The sequence below is a fragment of the Syngnathus floridae genome, chromosome 1 (genome assembly GCF_059516105.1).
Source record: "Syngnathus floridae isolate MCC-2025c chromosome 1, RoL_Sflo_1.0, whole genome shotgun sequence".
Lineage (NCBI taxonomy): Eukaryota > Metazoa > Chordata > Actinopteri > Syngnathiformes > Syngnathidae > Syngnathus > Syngnathus floridae.
In genome coordinates, this window is record NC_142413.1 from 16797274 (window position 1) to 16817553 (window position 20280).

The 20280-nt window shown below is 38.4% G+C and overlaps 1 protein-coding gene across 5 annotated transcripts in view; it reads left to right on the forward strand.

Annotated features, from left to right (window-relative positions):
- pcdh11 (protocadherin 11) overlaps positions 1–20280 on the forward strand; it is a 232684-nt gene that overhangs the window by 146633 nt on the left and 65771 nt on the right. For all 5 annotated transcript variants that reach the window (XM_088379239.1, XM_088379247.1, XM_088379256.1 and 2 more), the window contains one exon: positions 11605–11664. In XM_088379239.1, coding sequence (XP_088235365.1) covers positions 11605–11664 — 60 coding nt within the window. The remainder of the gene's footprint in view (positions 1–11604; positions 11665–20280) is intronic.

Genomic DNA, 20280 nt, shown 5'->3' on the forward strand with positions numbered 1-20280 from the left:
AAAAAATAATCTCTCCTGGTGGTTCTATCGGGGAATAAGGATAACATTATTGTTATTATTGTCTTGTGAGGGATTAGGGATTTCTCTCAACGAGTGGAGCCCTGTAGAAAGTAAGTCACATCATTGTGGCATTGTCTACGAACACGTACTGACATTAAGTCAAGAAAAATATAAGCCAATATTATATTGATTTTGGCAGTGGATTTCATGTATAGCTTTCTATGTAGAGTCACTTAAATAGAGAAAAGGCTTGCTGTATTAGACTATTTGCGTGGAATAAATACTTGCTGACATGATGTCCATCACTAACGCCTGGAAACTCCACAAAAGTATGAGACTTCATCGGTCAATTGGTCATTTAAAGAGTGGAATTTTCCGCCTTCTGACTCAAAAGTGAGCTTTGAATCAAATCTCATTACATTGTGCAGTTGCATAAAATGAACTGTCTACTGAATTTATATTCAAGGTAAGATGTGGGTTACGTGTCCAATGGCAACAGCACAGAGTAACGGAGCGGACAACATGACAGCTCACATCCGCAACTGACCTTTGGGTTCTGATCCCATCATGTGTTTCACTGTGTTGGCTCTGATAAAGCCTTACTGCTCCTTTGTTCTGATCTATAAAGCCTTTCCCAAAGATGCTGGTAATGCTGGGTGAGAATCAAATATCCCAGCCATTCCACGGTCGCAACCTCTGCCTCCACCAGTGACAGCTCTATTAGTTGTTTACAAGGCCTTGCATGCGCCTTTGTTTGACAGCCCACTGCTGTTTTGGGGGTTGCATTCAGGAATGTACAGCGTTGTGCTTTGAAACATGTAGATGTCCATGACATATGTGTTTGAACACTATCATTTCAAATAAGCCTTTATCACACACTGGAGAAATTCAGTGAAAATTGGATTTTAGTATATAAAAGGAACCAGGCAAGCTGAACAGAAATACTACATTTTCAAAAATATCTATCTACAGTGGTGCCTTGACATAGGAATGACCAGAGTTAAAAAAAAAATCTCAAAATGCAAGCCGTCGTTTGACCAATGGTTTGTTGTTTTATTTCTTTGACCTTAGCATCAGACGTGAGATAGAAGTAATATATTGTGGCAATGAACACAACTAAAATAAGCAGCAAATTTTGGGGCAAATAGTGAACAATTACTGTTATTGAAAAACCAGCAAACAGCTGTTTGATCCCCCTTGAAGTTCATTGTCAAACAAAACATGAAACAAAAATAATTACACCTTTTGTACGGTATTTAAAATAGACAGAGAACTGCCTAAAAAAACACTTCGCTGGCTTAATGCTAATGGTAATTAACATTGATGGTGCTTTGACGCTTTAAGCAATGGATTGAACACAGTTGCATCAGCAGTAACATGTGAACAGTATATAATAGTACATACACTCTATTATGTATGATCTGGGAAGAAAAATATTAGTGTCATACTAATGAATAAAGAGAGGAGTTGCGATATTATGATTCCACTTGAGTTCTACGCAGTATATATCCTGCTGCAATATGATTTGTCGCTGCAAGGAAACAACAACTCCCTAGGACCCAAGTGATATTAATAATAACGATCAGTATAACCGTCTCTTTTCCCCCAAGTGGCCAAGTCAGGCATACCACAAAAGTGTGAAATGAAATACAGTAGAGTAGGATTTTAGCAAACCCAATTATCTGAACAAATTTTGGAAAATTTGGAAACGCATTCTAAAATGAATACGCCCATATAATATCGAAATAGTAAAGCGGTTCTGAGAACGGATGGGTGGGAGTGCTTAACATAGTTCAGCCTGGCTGACTTGCCATTGTTTTATTTGTGACTAGAACTAGCATTCATAATGCCGTCTTCATGAACCCTATGTGTTTTACATTGGTCTTCAGTAACTGACAACTCCCCTCCAAATGAATAAAAACCTCTCTCTCTTTTGAGGTTTGATGCAACTAATAATTATGTATGCATGCCAAGCAACTATCTCTCTGTCTCTCTTGGGAAAATATGAAATTACTGAAAGCCCATTCCGCTTACTTGCCCAGTTCATGTGTGGCTGAAGCTCCCCAGGCTGGGGCTTTGGTGCGAGCATCCCTGCTTGCTCTTGGTGTGAAACACATGGCTGGCACAAGCAGCACCATGGGGAGCTGGAGCGCAGCTGGTTTGATTGGGCTCTGGCCTTAATCGTCAATGTCTTTGCCATCAGTGCTCAAGGAGCAGTCACACATATTAAGCAGGCCCATACAAGGGGAACTGATTGGGCCTTTCCATGTTCATTTCCAATCAATCCCTAAATTATAGTCAGACAGATAAAATGTTGTTGCTGTTGTGAGATGGGTAAAAAAAAGGCTTGGTTAAGGCATTCAACTAGGCTCACTGGGCTTGATTTACTAAAGGTTTGTGAGTGTAGAAAGAGGCGCAAAGTTGACTGTGCACGCAAATTGATGTGGACGCTACCTACTAATGGGGTGCAAACATTGTGTCTGCCAAAATGCGCTGAATTGCCGCACAGTTCATTTGCGTAATATGAGAAGTATATGCAGATAATTAATTTAGCATACACAAGGTGATTATAAAATCTAAGACCAATTGCGGTGACTGATTCTGCATCATTATATAGAGCGTTTGAAAAGCACGTTTAAACCACGCTGTAAAGTGGTGCCAGCATAGCGCTGACAAAATGATCAGTGGCAGGGAAAACTTTTCAGCTCATGAAAACATATTCAAATGCTAACAAAAATGACCGCAACATATCATCTATTCAGCAATAACATTTTGGAGCTTCCCAATTATCAAAGGGCTGTCTAGGAACCAATTACAATGTTGAAGTCATGCCATATTGCCAATGACAAAAATGTCATCAGTGTTTCTTGTGTCTGGATCATTTTAGAGCACTTTGATAGCTGGAACTGGCCTCACACAAAGAGCAGGTCACTAACACTTCTAATAGCATCGTTTCAAATGTATTTATATTCATCATTTTTTTAAACTGATGCTGCATGAGTTGGCAGCCTGTTAAAGCAACTTCAACTTTTTTCCTTTATTTATATCCTTTATTATCCCTGTTTGTTTAGGATTGCTCAACTTGTTACACAATTACAGTGTAATTACCATAATATTTATCGGCTAGAATATTGGTAATAGCTTTATTTTAGCATTTATTTACATGCTCACCATTTCAAGATGGTACAACTATACAAATAGCACACCTGTGCCTCCTCAGCCTGCTCTGTGTTTCCTGGATTCCACTGATGCCTGATGCCTGTCACGGCCTCGTCTTGACTCTGCCTGTTTCAGTGCGGGGTTAAACAACGGGTGAAAAATGTTGAGTTCGGTTGACTTAAGTTGAGTTCATTTTCTGCTTGGTTTCAGTCCTTATGCCCTTCTCAATGCATATGCGTACATGCAGTAGTTTAATTATAGACATGGTTGCAAAAGGTAGAGATGAAAAATGATGTCGATTTTGAGTACCACTACATGGAGCAAAATACACAACTTAAGCATCGATTCGAACAACTGCGAGTGTTTTCAAAAATTAGAGGATAGGCATGTGTTTACTATTTTTTAACCTTTGTACTACCAGAAAGAAACATACAGAAGTCCAAAAAAGCATATTTAACGTGTGCTGATATTACCTAAAATAAAGTTTGGCCTGGCTGTGACAAACAGTCACTAACATTGATCTAATGTAATTCTGAATACACTTGACGCTCTCTTCACCCAGCCAGTGCGAGAACAGCAATAATAAATTGGTTGACTCCTGCTAATAAGCTTAACAATAAAATGGCATCCAAGCATTTGAATGAGGGTGTGATCAGTTGTTCAAAACAAGAATAATGATGTGACCTGTTTATTACCTTGTGCTCCTGAGAGGGATGTGTGCAGGAGAAAAATGTTGACGAACATGGACTTGTAAAGCAGATCAACAAAGTGCAAATAAGTGCAAATTTGGATTTTTGTTGCAATGTTACTGCATAATACTTACTGTGATGTTTTTTCATCTTTCACAAATGAAATATACTGAAATATTTGAACAAAACTATAATCAAAATTAAATCAAAAGAAAACATTAAAAACTAAATCTAATAAAAGCTAACAAATTAAAAGCTAAGAAATACAATCTGAAACTTATTAAATCCAAAGACTCAAAATGAAATAAAGACTAACTATAATGATGATTCTAAAACTATCAATGTGTTGCCAATCCCGGGAGCACCATGCTGTTTGCCAACCATTTCATTCAGCCTTGTTCAATGACATCAATTTGACTCTACAGCCATTCAGGATAACCTTTTCTACATACTCTTTGTGAGTTTATTTTTCCCAAGGGGGCCTCATTACAGTCTTGACCTAGCAAAGAAAAGGGACTTTACTGGCTAAAAAAATGCATGCCATGCTCAAGCTCAAAACAAAGGTCCCAAGACAGTCGATGAGCTGCTTTCTGCGTCGAATTGAAAGACTCTGCATTGCCAGTGGTCGCCTGCCATGTAGGCGTCCATCGGCCGGCATAAGTGGCTGCCGGTTGTCTCAGGGTGGCTCGCGTAACACTTGGCCTGCTCCCTCGCCACTGCCTGGATCAGAGAGGCCCACTGCTATCATCCAGCACTGGCAGCAGCACAGCAAGGCTTAGAGTGACAAATTGGTCTGAGGGAGTGAATGACGATTGCAGGCCAAGAAATGTACTTTAAAGAAAGAAATGCATTCCAGTTTGTGACAAACACGCGCCACATTATATGGTCAAGTTTGTCTCCTGCCATGTGGATTGAGCCAGATCCCAAAGGCGAGGCTCTTTTACCAAGACAAAGACAAAGTATTTATCTTGGAAAGTCACCCAGAAATGTTAATGGATTAGTGAGCTTTTCAGCTTGCAGTCTCTTTTCTCGTAGCCTCAATATGCTGCGTTAAATTGTGTTTAAAAAAAAAAAAACTATTTGTCTGCATTTTCATCTTATAGGAGACACTGACCTTTTAATTTCACAGAATTTAACCTATATATATGTATATATATATATATACGAGAGAGGGAGAAAGAGTTGAGACATTGTGTCAAATAGAGACAAAAAATGAATACAATTATTTTTAAAAAAGTTTTGACCTGTATTCAATTGAATAAATAACATAGATAAGATATTTAATAGTCAAACTGATCAAAATGCTAAAATTTTTTGAGGTTCCGAAATAGTCCAAAATTTACGGTATGTTTGTTTTATCTTTACTTTTTTTACCCAAGATACTCACTTACCCAGTTTGTCTCTGACAAACAAACCCCCAGTTTAAAAAAAAAAACCTGCTTGCAAAAACAATATTAAATTTTTATTTCAGATTATAAAGCCACATTGTATTGAATCCCACTCTTGTTAATCCACTGCAATATTGTACTTGTCAAAACAATCCAATCCATGGCAGCAGAAGCTTTTCGGAATTAGAGAGAGAGAGAGACAGACAGAGAGAGAGAGAGACTGAGACATACACACACACACACACACACACTCCCACACACAAACACACACGCACGCACACACACACACGCACACACACACACGCACACACACACAAACACGGCACACGTAAAAGTACATAAAAGTGTTTGAAAATTAAATTAAAGTTCATAAAATCCCTGTGTGGATATTGTAATAATGTAAGTTCTCTACTTCGTGGATTTTCACCAATCGCGGGTGGGCGTGGGACCAATTAACCACGATAAACGAGGGATTACTTTATGTATATACATGTATGTATATATATGTGTATGTAAATATACATGTGTATACATACATACATACATATACATATATATAGCAATACAGCAATATATATATATAGATATAGATATATAGATACATATATATATATATATATATATATATATATATATATATATATATATATATATATATATATATATATATATACACACACACACACACAATTGTGTGTGTGTTCTTTGGTTACACTCCCAGCCTTCACACAATTACAGGAACTGTGTAACGTGTTCACAAAGTTTGTTTGAAACTCAACAGCCTTATAAGATGTAACTGAATTGTTTTCCAGAGGGTTGTTGGCATGTTGGTCAAAGGCAAGCTCCCATGTGACTCCAGAACACCCTCTCATGTAAATTGGACGTTCTTCCCCAACCAAAGCAATCATTTGGTTGCACTGGTGCAGCGCAAGGTCTACCAGCAAGCCGCAGCAGAAGCAAACTCACAAGACAGCGGATATTAGTTTTACACATTTCTTCTCGTCTTAAAGTCAGCAGCCTTGCCAGTTGGTTTTGTAAAAGATTAGTTTGAAGTGGTTGAGTATTCTACTTTTGTTGTCAAATTGCTTTGCAAATGAGGCCCACCCTGAAAATTTTTCAAAGTGTTTGCACTATATGCAGTTTCCCTCAGGCACTGGTTTTGTGAACCTACTACGTCATCGTGCATGCATATGCACGATGACTGCCTTCCGCTCACATACAAGATACATAAACATGCCAGGCAGAGAGTGAGATGGAAGGCAGTCTGCTTATGTCTTGTCAGTCTGTCTGTATGCCGTCCTTGTGTTCTTTAGCTTGACTGACATGCTCTATCAATAACATGTCAGGTAGACAGTCTGAAGGCCTTGTAGGTTTTTACCCATTAAAATGATATTCAATCTTTTTTGATGGGTTTTTTCTGTCTGTAAGCAGGCATTATAATGATCCAAGGTTCAGATGCCATTCACATTGAAATTTTGTGCCGCTTGAAGCCACATCCAAGTAATTGTTTTGATATGTCTCATTTTGGGCCTGGCAATGACATTAATTGGGGTTGATAATATATTGAGAATAAAGATGAATTTTTTGAGGGGTCGTTTTGCACCACAGATCCTCTGGCTCTTCATGACAGCAATTCTCTCTGGGCATCGTGAAAAAGGCATTGCTTGCGTGTCCCTTTGATTGCATGTCCAATCCAAGCAGCTAAATAATAATGCAGGGATTGAAACACTACGAAATAGCCCCAGGCTCAGAAATTTGTAATGAACAACAGCAGGGTGCCTTGGGGGGCAGGGGGGAAGGAATTTAGTCGAGAAAATCAGTTGTGGGGGTTCAGACATCCAAAGCCATGATGTTTATGTTGTTTTAAATTCTACAGCACATTTATGTGCATCCCAGTAGCTAAATAGTGAGGCTGCTCTAACAGGTGAATTGAATCTCATCATGAAGAAAAAAAAAAAAATTACATGACTGGAAACAATGATGTGCATTTATTGCAGTGTAGACATTGAATAACATATAATTTACATTTATTTTGCTCTGCACTTCTTTGGACTTACCTCTGATAAGCAAAGTACTGTTAAGTCTGATCTATTTCATCACTATAGTACATGCCTTTTTTCATTCTGCTCTGTCAAGAGCTCCTCTCGCCCTGGATTTAGTACTAAGTGCCACAAATTTGAAAAAAAAAAAAAACATCACATGATCAAGGAGGGCATTTGATAATCCCTGAACTACATTGCTCCTTTAAGCCCACTGAGTAAACCCATTTCACTGGTAAGGCAGGACCATATAGCAACCAGCGAGTCTGCATTGTATAGTACCTACTTTATTGTATATTAGTGATGACAACAGTGTGCAGTATATGACAACCTACAGATTTATATGACAACTCAACCTCAAGCATTCACACACAGGCTTTAATGACAACTCAACCTCAAGCATCCACACACCGGCTAGACTTCAATAGACCTTAATTTTATTTTTGTGGGGCTTGTTGAGGTTGGGAAATTGAATATGACTGGACTTCTATTTATAGTTGAAATAATCTTGCATGTAAATCCACGGTGCCTTTTGCTTTGGTGAAACTCATTGAGAAATGTTGTGTTTTTCTCATTGGATAAATATATAATACATGATACAATTTTTAGCATATAACAACATAAAACAGCATGTATCCAAGAAATCAGACAAAAAAATATCATGTTTTATGCATTTTTCCATTTCTCCAGCTGGTATCCCAGGCCTTATCAAATTACAAAATAATAATCACAAAGGTAACTTTGGCACTATAAAGCAACAAAACAACAATTTGTGGTGTAATCCGAGACTCTCTGTTGGAAGCCTTTTTGAACAAATTTCCGTGATATGTTCAAGACAAACATGAGTCTTTGTCCCCTTGAATGTTCTCCTTTTATTTGTGCTAAAATGATTAACTCAATCAATTCCTTGTGTTGCAAGTGTAGTTTACTTACAAATGTACACAATAGATGTAATAATGAATATATCATAAAGCAGAAGGAAAAACATTGTTTTTCAATTAGATGTCTGAGCAAATGTGTGTCGTAAAGTTGGAGTTACATCATCAGCCTTTGGTTTTAAGTTTGGGATAGGGTATGTGAATTAAATTAGTGATACTCAAGACTGTTTGGGGAAATCATTTTTATTTGTAAATATTTCATCTTCTGTAATATTTTCACTCTTAGATTAAAATGCCTCATGAAAATTGAATACCCGTTTTTTTGTTTACCTTTTATTTTGAAATTTAAATAAATGTCATGAGGCTTTGTAATGTAAATTTGATGTGAATGCAATTTAAAATAAACAATTGCTGGAGACCAAAAGGGTATTTCAGGAAGATGGTTATGTGAAAACACCGTAATTTACTCTGTGAACATAACCTGCTCGCTGGCAAGATTACTATAAGAGACCCAGGGTTTCTACCTGTCTCCTCCCACACAAAGAAAGCGGTTAATCATGGATTGGCTGTTCATTTAAAATCCGATCGACATCGAAGCCGTAACAATTCCAAACGCTTTACGTCACAAGAGAATCTTCCGACCCAGATTAGATTTGATCATTTTTAGAAAAAATATATTTTCGATTGCAACCGCTTTTCTTTGAACAGCATAGTTTATCACAATGACCTTTTATTGTGATAAATCAAGTCAAGTCAAGTCAAGTTTATTTGTATAGCCCTAAATCACAAACAGTCTCAAAGGGCTTCACATAGACAAAAATTGACCATTATTCTCAAAGCATCCCCTGATCTTAAGCTCCCAAAAAATTAAATTAAATTAAAAAAAAAAAAAAAAAAACTTCTTCAGCCATATATCTCAAACCTCAACACTCACCCAGAGCAAACTTTACACATAGCACTATATTTTTTTGCAAACAGTGTTTTCTTTAGAATATCGGGAATGCAGAGCATTACTTTTTTCTGTTGGCTGAGCAGAACTCAATGTTTGTTTTAAAATACTATTTTAATGAGTGTTGGTGTACCATCGTCACATTTTAAATGACTTCAATAGGTATAAAACATAAATGCGTTTGTGTCAAGTGTTAATCCACGATGTGTAGAATGAACTGAGATGAAAATATTAAATTGTTTTTATTAAATTATTTTAACTAGCCACTGGATTAATATTTAATTTAAATTAATATTGACTTTGTTTAATAGTCTAAATCCATTTAAAATAATTAAATTACAATGAGGTGCAATCACAGCCTAGTAACATGCCATACCTTTTTGATTAATGTTTTTATGTTTCATTTTGAGCTGCTTCCAATTCCCTTTTTCTTCTTTTGGATTGCACCTAAATGAACATCAGATGTCATTCCTACTTAAATACATTACTATAGGCTATGCTACAATCTTATGGTTAAATGTTACAGCGATGGAATAGTACATTCAAATTTAAGCATTGACTCGGACAGCAATTTCTTCCCATGACGTCTCTCTATCTCCTTCACTGCTGCAGCTGTATTAGATTTGCGGCGAAAAATCAGTTTGTTCTTGAGGTAGGCCTGCATAAGGACCTCCAACTCCATCGTGGTAAAATAAGGTGATCTATTTTTCCTCAGTTGTCATGGTGACTCATGGTATCGGGGCTCCATTAATGATGCCTTTTTATCGTGGTTGTGCATGCACGTAACTCCAGGTTAACATACTCAGTTGATTGAACTAACTCAGGTCAGCTGTTCTGGAATCGAATACTCAGACTCCTCCATCTCAGAGTAAGTCAACTCAGAGTTCAGGGATAGACTCGGAGTATGTTGAACCTACCTTCTGGAATACTACCCAGAGTTCATGTTTTTTTGGTGGTTTGTTGTGAGTAGGTGTGTTGCTGGTGAGAAAAGAGGTACAGATATGTAGCTTTATTTTTTCCAAGTCACCATGTAAATTATTGTGGTTGTTTTTAACGTATGATTCCAAAAGTGTTGCTTTAGCTCTGTTCATTGTCTGTGGTCACGTTGCCCTGTTAGCAGTACATTAAAAGGTGACAAGGCTAATGAGATGGAAAGTCTTTCATCTGTAGGGTTAGAGCTCAACTCTGACTTCTTTTGTGCCCCAGTAATGTTCATGTCACCTGACAATGAGCTGTTGTAGAGCAGGAATGTTAGGATCACAGTGTTTTATAACCAGGTGGGTTGTCCTGGTGATAGTGACACTGAAAAAGTCATCTGGCTTGCTGCGTGAGATTTTGGTCTTCCAACTTGATCAGAAAGCCTCACTGGATTTTTAGGGAATGGTTTGGAATGAAGGTCATTGGTGGAAATCGCTCTGTCTCTATGAATATATGCATGTGTGTTTGTGTGCACTCAAACAAAGCAGCCATTTCTTGCATCTCTCCCCCAAGACAACAACTCATGTTTATTTGTCACATCAATTAGATGGTATCATGGTTACATAGCCTACTCAATCTGCAGGGAAAATTTTGTCGACTAAATTCATTGTCCCAGCTAGGCCCATTTATTCATTTATATTTCATGAATGTGGTGGATGTGCTGCAGTAAAAGGCTGGCTGTTTTTTCTTTTAATCCTCACTTGGTTAGCTTGGCCGGTGAGGTGTCTTTCTTCTGTACAATTAAATATAGATGTTAAGAGTCTAAAGTTGAGTGTCACATCTGTCCCGTACAGGGCACCATTAAATGTGCCCAAGCTGCATGTTTGGATATGAGGGCGTAATTGAAAGCACCTGCTTGGAAAACAACAGGGCGCAGGACACGGCTCACAGGTCCTCGCTTTGATCCCAAAGATCTTTTGCTCAACTATCACTTCCGTGCTGGCTTCTCCTCATACATTTGTGCGTTTTATCCCTCCCCCACTAAGGTCAGCTCAAGACACTTCACTCTTTCTGTTTTTTTCACTGTGGCACTGTGAGTATGCAAATAATTTGGATCTTTGCATAATCACAAGCAGTGGGACCATCTGTTGTTGGCTTGTTGACATACCTCGTGTCTGCTTGTTAATGGGGTTTTGTTGTATGTAAGCGATGTATTTGTATATGTGATAATCATTTAACCCAAAAAGCATTCCAGCAAAGAAACATATGTTTTGGGGAATCTTCCTACAAAGGATTTATAATCTTTGTAGGGGAACTGAAATAATGGTTGGGACGAGAAAGCAAAACAAAACTATTATCCTTGCTCACGTGATGTCTGATAGATATGAACAGGATGAAGATTTAATATGACTCTTGGATTAGTGGTCAGCTGGCACATGTTTGTTTATTCAGTTGGTGAAGCCCACTAAAATATTTCCCAAAGTGCTCCTACAGATAGAAAATAAGCTGCAACTTCTCTCAATGAGGATTTACAGGAGATATCCTTCAATGAAACATCCCCATGATAATGTGTTTTTCTTGTAGAATGCGATCCAAATGCCAGAGATGTCGTTTAACTCTCCATCGCCCATTTGTCCTCATAAGGTAAGATTTGACTTGCTTTCCAACATTGGATTTAAGAAAATAACATTGACTTGCAATCAGGCGATGTTTGGTGAATAAGTGTTCCACATGGCCCAAATGCCTCAGTATGATGCAGTAAAATGATACAGATCACATTGTATCGGTAAATTGTAGATACGCATACAGCATATGCAATATATTTTTATTGGCTTGCAGCATGTTCCCAAATTTACAATAAATTTGTATTCAATATGGAAGCGTCTGAGTATGTTAAATTCAGTTATAAAAATTAACTTTTACATGATGCAAAATGTGAAATCTGAAAAATAGGACCTGAAAACTGAGATTTTCTCTTTCAACAAACACCCAATTTATTTTTTAAATTAGTTTTTCTCAATCTCATAAATGGCCATGAAAATAGGGATTTTTTTTTTATTTTTGGCACATAAAACATATTTGGCAGGGTTCTGCTCTTGAAACCGATGTACTTATTTATGTAAAATTGTAAAAGTTCTAACATGCTTCAAGTTTATTGACTGTAGCAACTTGTGGATATTTATTCAATGTCAATTACCCCAGTACATGCAGGGTTAGTCATCCTCACATGCTAATGACGTCAAGTCTTTTGAAGTAACTTTCCACTTCTGATTCTGAGCCATTCCCCAATGTGATAATGTGTTATGCAGTGAAATTCACACAATCTCAGTTCACTTAGCAGTGCATGTGTCATAATTGACTGTGTTTCCATTTTTCGGGGGGGATGAGTGGCAGTGGCGGCATAGCAACAAGCCACCGACCTCAATAAAAAAAGCTCAATGGATGGAACCTGTCTGGCACCCTGTCATCAACTGTCGTGTGCTCTTCCGTATAGCCTCGTATAGCTAATGTGGAGCATGCTGTCAAGGAATGACTTTGGCAAGTGCAGACGGTGGGAGGACAGTGAATATGAATAAAATATGACACACTTCATTTTTGTCATGGTGAAATCACGAGAAGAGGCTATCAAGTTGTGATCAGAAGGCAACGCCCTTCACGCAAAGATTCAACAATTCTTCAATAACTGGCGGCATTCAGCACAATATCACATTCATTCTATCTCACAGTGTGATGACATAATGACAGTTTAAAGATGTTCCTTTTCCTTAACTCTATTCTGTTTCTGTGCACCCCACCCATTTTCTCATGTATGGGGAAATAGTGGGTTAGTGGATAGGGTTCTACATTCTACATTTTAGCTGTTAGCAGCAGAACATAATCTCCCTTTCGTCAGCTCCCATTAGTCATCGTGATCTGCACCGACCCAAAATGTGCCGCCATTGCAATGGGCCAGCTGGGGTAATTTAGTGCGTCAGTCAACTCGGGAGGCTGTTAAGTGAGCGAGCAAATGACTGGATATGATTTGTGTGAAAAAGAATCTTCACATTTATAATGGTTGTCAGAATGTAATATCCTCTGTCTTTTTGCATGTCTTCTCCTCATCTGAATTGTGTGCACCCCCCCCCCCCCCCCCCCACGCCCTCTACTCAAGATACTGTAATGACGAGAGGGCTTTTAAACGCGCTGCTCTGTGATTATATTAAAAGAGTGGGAGAGCGGGGGAAGGAGGGGGAGATCGGGTATATATAATTGCTTCTTGACACATTGGCCAAATTCTGCAGTGCCAGGATCTGAGCAAAGATGATTAACGGCTGTCCGGGTGGGTGGGCACCATGGGTTGTTGGGGTCCTTTGGTTTCCATAGCGACCTTAGTCTAAAGGCCATATACTGCATATCCCAAAGGCCCACACATTGTTAAACTACAATTATACTCACATTGAATGCATTGTCTGCCCACTGCAAACTCTCTTATTCACCCACCAAGCAACTTACCGCCTTCATTTTTTTCTCCTCACTCCCGGCTTCTTTTATTTTCTCTGCTAGTTTTCTTAAATGGTCTCCTCTTGCTGGCAAGAAGATTAAGAGTGAAAATCTTGGATTCTGTGAATAATTGATAAGTGGTCTCACCTCAGAGCATCATTACAGGACGGCAGTATGGGTAAGGGGTGAGGCTAAGATCATAATTTTGACACCAGGCTTCAGGCAATAGAAAATTGTGTCAGTTTTTCACAAGGGTAGAGCATGAAAAAGTGTTTCTCATTAAACCACAAGTAGTGCACAATAATGAGTGCATACATAGTTTTTTTCCCGCTGCATATTAACAGCAGTGTCACACTCATGTCACGCTGGATACTTTTAAAATAAGGCAAACAGAATTTTTACAAGTAGTAAATGGTGGTGTTTTTGTTGGCTTGTGCAGCTAATTAATGTGCTTTTGAGGTTGTCGTACGCATGCACACGAGTACATGCAGCATATACATACATGTTCCATATGTTACAGTATAATCCAATTAGGTGACAGATGGAGAGGGCAAAGGATGGGGGTGGAGTTCAAGCATCTCAGATAGTATAAGACCTCACTGCTACTCTTTTTGTGCCAGCTCAGAAATATTGAAGGCAAATTACAGCTGTGCATCAAGATGTCCTTTCACCAATGTGTTTGACCCACAAAACAAACTCCTCTCCTGTAACAAATCATCCAAAAATAGGAAACTTGAGTAATGCACTTCAAGTGCATTTATCCTGGGAAGCTCACGCATAGCATGTTAACACACTCATTGCAACCCATGAAAATGCTTAAAAAACAGGATGCAGCAGCATTTTAAGTCAGGAAATGTCCACTGAAAACGCCCAACCTAATGAGTATTCATTCTGTATAATAAAAGAAAATACCCCTGGCATCCAAACAAGAAAGTCATACATCAATAAGGTTTATATTCAATATCAAGATGCAGAGGCGTGGCTGATTATTACTGGTATTATTGCATACTCAAAACATCTCGAATAGGACACAGCAACTAATGTAAGATTGTCTTGATAGATAACAGGTGTAAATGCTCAATTGGTGGTCATTGTCAAACAAATGAACTTTGTTACTGGGTAAAAAAAAAAAAAAAAAAAAGATGAAAGGTCATTTGTGGCCTCTGGGAGCAGTGCGATGTGGCGTCTGTCACTACCAACAACCGCATGTCGGGATCAAATGGGAAAACGTATGTGGCGCAACCAGCCTGCCGTGTAAGAAAGGCAGTCAGCCACTGTCACTGTCACATTAACAGGCCAGTTTCCGGTCTCTTCCTTTATCATAAGAACATCCAACTTGCTGGTTTGGTACTGTATCGTGTAGTTTTAAAAAGTCATGGTTACAAAACTGTGAAATTTTCCATCAATGATATGAGCTGGTTTTGTTTTGTTTTGTTGTGTTTTATTTTACTACTCTGTCATGTCCACAGAAAAGAAAAAAAAAGAAAAAGTATGTTAAATTAATCCATGGTGACGCATGACCTGCATCACAGGAAGCCGTTAGCGATGAGGGCAAGCACTACGGATAGATAAATGCTTGTGGCTATTTGTATTACTTTTTTGGGTTCATTGGCTATACAGAAAATAAAAAAAATATATAGAAAATATCAAAAAATTACATGTTGAATTTACACTTCCCTGACAGTGGCAATGGAAAACAAAGTATTATCATTGTAAGGCTGAATTTTCAGGGGTTTTTTTTGTTTTGTTTTTTTATCTCACCACAAAGTAAGTTATCATTGATTTTCTATCATGAAAAAGAGGTTGTCATTTCCTCAATAGGTATAGCAATAACAACCCTCTGTGACAGATGTTATTTTTCTCCAACAATGTCCACACCCATGGCCAGTGGCATAAAAAAATTCTGGAGAAAGTGAAGGTGGAATATTTAATATGTGTTTTCCGTCTCTGGCAACTTGCCATACTCCTATCTATATTGGACTACACCTCCAAATGTTACCAATCAATGATATTTCATTGCAAATCAAATTCTTCTTTTGGAATGGTGAAATCCAATATCCATGGTGATGCAATTGTATATTGTGGCAGGTGTACTGGGAAAAAACAACAGCAACACATGACTTATAAGAAAGTTATTCCCTCCTTATAGAAAGAACAACTTATCATACAACATTCAATTACAGTCTTTCAAAATATCTCAAATTAGGATTCCAGTACAATTCAGCATTGATATTCCCACATCTCCTGCTCTGTATTTGCTCCATCTCCCTTGATGGCTGCCTATTTCTTGCACATGCCACACAATATCTCCCCTCTATATCCACCTAAACCAATCAGGGATTTGACGACCTCGCTTCTAATCAATTACCACACAAATCAGTGCACAGGCCTTTGATGGAGAATCATTTGTCAAATCAGCCCAGATGGCTGGGGGCATGTACCCCAGTACCACAGGCTACATCCACATGGAAATCTCTGCCCAGACTGGGCTCTCCTGACACTCCCAACCTATTAATGGGAAGTCATTGTGCACTCCAGATCGGCAGTCTAACTGCTCCGCTACCCGAAATTGAAAATGGATAAGCAATTTATCCTGACTTGTACCTTTATAGATAATATCTAGTTCCATTATACAACGGACTTTTGCTAAATAAGAATTTGACAGGTTGTACAGCAGGTGTTATTAATAGTACAACGTCAAATTAAAATGCATCACATGGAGCCCTAATGTGACTTGACGCATGAAAACAGCACTCAAAAAATGCTGTTCCTCATTAACATACATTTCATCATTACAGAATTATAATGAAACATGTTGACTGGATGTTTTGACTGGACTGGACAATAAAATTGCCCTAATATATAATTTACTCCCAAGGTTTATGGAATGACTCCATAGAGTGTTGAAAAACAGCAGCTCATTAAAAATCATCAACACACACGCACACCACTTATCCTCACGGCATGCTGGAGCCTATCCCAGCAGTCTTTGGGCAGTACGCAGGGTGCACCCTGGACTGGTTGCCAGCCAATCGCAGGGCACTCTTAGACAAACTACCATTTGCACTCAAAGTCACACCTACAGGAATGTGGGAAGAAACCAGAGTACCCGGATGAAAACCACCCAGGCAATGGAAGAACATGCAAACTCCACAGTCTGAATCGTATGTTGCACGGATGTGCTAACCAGTGCGTATTTGTACCGGTCTGTCCATCATCAGTCCAAAAAAAAAGCATTTAAAATGGTGGAGTGCATACATCTACACCTTACAACAGCTACCAAAGAGCTTTACCAAGCCTTACATTCACTTATTTATATTTGCAATGTTTAAAATTGCCCAAATGTTTTAAATTCAAAATGGCCTATCTTGAGCGAGGTCCCGCTCTGCATTGTATACAAGCATAGAATTAAATCTCAGGTTTCATAATGCACAATAATAAAGATTTTAGGCCTCATTAGCTGGCTAATTTACTATTCATGTCTATTTAATTTATGGGCACCAACTTCCGAGTCATTAGAAAACTTTGTGGTAAAACAAAAAGACAAGCAGATGGTAATATAGCATTACAAGATTTGGTTGGAATCGATTTTATTTTCATTGTTAACCTCTCATGAATTGTATTTTAGAAAAATCACTTTACTTCACTTGATTCTTATTTCGTCTCCTCCTGTATAAAGAAATGAACCTTGTTTTATTTTAACATTCACATTTGGTCTGAACATAAGGAATATGCACACGAGGCAAAGCAAAAACGGAAATCACTATCTAGAGGACACACTCATGCACATGAATAAGCACATGCAGCCAAATAAATTACTAATACATATAAACACACATACGCACACACACACGCACACACACACACACACACACACACACAAACAATAGAAATGTTTAAATATGTAGCATAATTAAAAACTTTTACCCTAAATTCCAACTTTGACAAGCAATTCCCCTGGTAAAGCGGCTACTATGCAACTGTTTGCCAAGAGGAAAACTTTAGGTAAGCATCTCATGGTTAATGACTCCTACAAAGCAAGCAAAGGTTCATTAGTTTGCATGGTCTCCCAGGCCAAGCTAGATTTCTTAAGAAATACATCTCCAAAGTTTTGCAGTTAACATAAATTGGGCCCTCTCTCGATCTTCTGTCAATAGACATTAACTAGAATGGCACTCAGTAGATGCAGACCTCCACCAAGGATGAGCAATCCTAATTTGTACCAGCATCAAATTTTACACCTCCAGAGCTACGTGCCTCCAGCTTCTTAGGATTCCAGCAACATCCACTTGGACATGAACCAAATTTCAATGGATACATCTTGGGCAAACCTAGGCAAATTACGGCCCGCGGGCCACATCCGGCCCTTTGTGCGTCCCTGTCCGGCCCGCATGAGGCCAATCGTAATAAAAAAAAAAATAAAAAAATTAGTGTCGTGTGTACAATACAACTGTTTCGCTTTTATTTTGAAAGGCGTCGCACTTCCGTGTAGCGTACGTGTATGTGAGCTGTGCGTGAAGGTGAACAGTGCGAAGTAATGCTGCCTGAGAAACGTGTGCTGACCCTCAGAAAAGAAAAGTTGACAAGGAGCGCCATGTTGTCAACAAGACATGGACTGCCAAGTATTTCTTTACAGAAATGAAAGGTAAAGCCATGTGCCTGATTTGTGGTACACAGGTCGCTGTGTTTAAAGAATAGAATTTGAGTCGCCACTACACCACCAAGCATGAGAAAAAATACATCTGTCTGATAAACAAGGCGCATCAGAGGCTGATGCATTGCTAGCAAAACTGCAAGCCCAACAAGGTCTTTTTATCAAACTTCACACGGCTTGGTCATTTGAGGAAAAGTTAAAGAAGTTAAGAATAAATTGTACTGATTAATAATTGTTTTTTTATTTGACCTTTACACCACAATTTCACATAGCTTAATATAAATATAAACAGAATAATTGTATTCTTCTAATTACCAGTACCAACTATTTAAAATAAATAATTTAGTGCATTTTACAATGGAAGAAAATTGAGCAGGTTTAAGTTATCGTAGGTGTGGCCCTCTGACACAACTCAGGTTTTTCATGTGGCCCCTTGTAAAAATTAATTGCCCACCCCTGATCTTGGGTCTGAGGCCCATTCATTTGAAATATTTAAGAAAAATGCTTTAAGAGTCTGCGATTGGCTCGCCGCCAGCTCTGGGTGTACCCTGCCTACCGCCCAAAGAATACTGCGATAGGCTCCAGCCAGCCCGCAACATTCGTGAGGCTAAGCAATTCGATGATGAATGAATGAATGAATGAATGAATGAATGAATGAATGAATGAATGAATGAATGAATGAATGAATGAATGAATGAACGAATGCTCAAGGAGTTTTTGCAAAAAAAAAAAATTCACTTGAAACAAAACCTATTGGTCAAGAAAAAAAAATGCATTTATTGATTCACAGATGAAATGTTAATGAAAACTTGCTCAAGATTCACAGACATGCTTTAAGTTATTTAAGAGGTTCTTTTAATTAATTTATTCATGAAATATTATTCAAAGGGTGTGTGTCTCAGTGATGTATTCTGGCCTCGATCTCATCCAGTGAAATGTGTAGTGTGGTGGGAAGACATGGATGCCAGATCTGTCAATGTGACATTAAATATGTTTTAAGATTTATATATATATATAGGACTAAACGGGACTAGAGATCTAAACCATTCTTGCCATTGTCATTATGGGGAATGTGAGATTACTCGACAAGACATTAACGAATATTAGAAAACTACAGGTGTTTGTTTTCATTCAACCTTCAGATACTGCAGCCAACACGAGTGGCGTCATGTGATCATGAGTTTATAATTTCAGCACCCCGGTGATATACTCATACATACCTTATCATCCTGGTCAAGGTCGTCTTCAACCTTGTTCTTCACTATCATAGATAAATGACTTCACTCAACAAGAGGGAATCGAACTAAAGACCTCCTGTATGCCTAATGTGAAATATGACTTATGATCAATTGTGTGTACAGCATTTTGTCAGAGCTGCAGTTGTACTCTATAAATAATGTTGAGTTGAGTTAAAAGAGTTGAGTTTCATCCCAGGACACAAATTCCATAATTAATAAATGGTTTGCAGCCTATGGCATGGGGCGCACAAGGAAACACCAGACAAATAAAAACAAATGTAATTGTAAGAGGAATTAGCAATTGATTACCTGTGTGTAACGTAACCAGGCGAGAACATGCCACAATGCCCAGGATTTTTTTCCTCATCCTTCAACTTTGCATATTTCACACTGGCACACTCTTTTTAGATGTCACCCATAGTGAGAGAATTTGACTCTGCATGCTAAAAAGGCATACATATTGAAGAAAAACCAACACATTACCAGCTGATGACCTTATTATGCTCACTGTGTACAGTGCAGTTTGCAATTTTGCCTTTATTTGTCATTATTACCACCCACCCTTATTGTGTGGGGAGGAATATCAGTATGATGAAAAGGGCCTCAGACTCAAATGTTAAGAGCCCCCCCCCCCGTCATGTGGGACACATCCCCACTGTTTTGAGCTGGCCTATATGAATTTGTTTTAATACTCATGGATATTCAATGGAAGAGTGCAGGGTGCATCTTGCTGTAATAAGCATTCACTGATGCAGAATAGCACCATGCACTGCGAGAACATATGTTAATGCACTTAGCTATGGCCAGGGAAACAGCAAGATTTTTAAAACCCACACAGGGTGGGACTCCAGAAGCACAGATTTGCCTTTGACAAAGATATTAATAGGA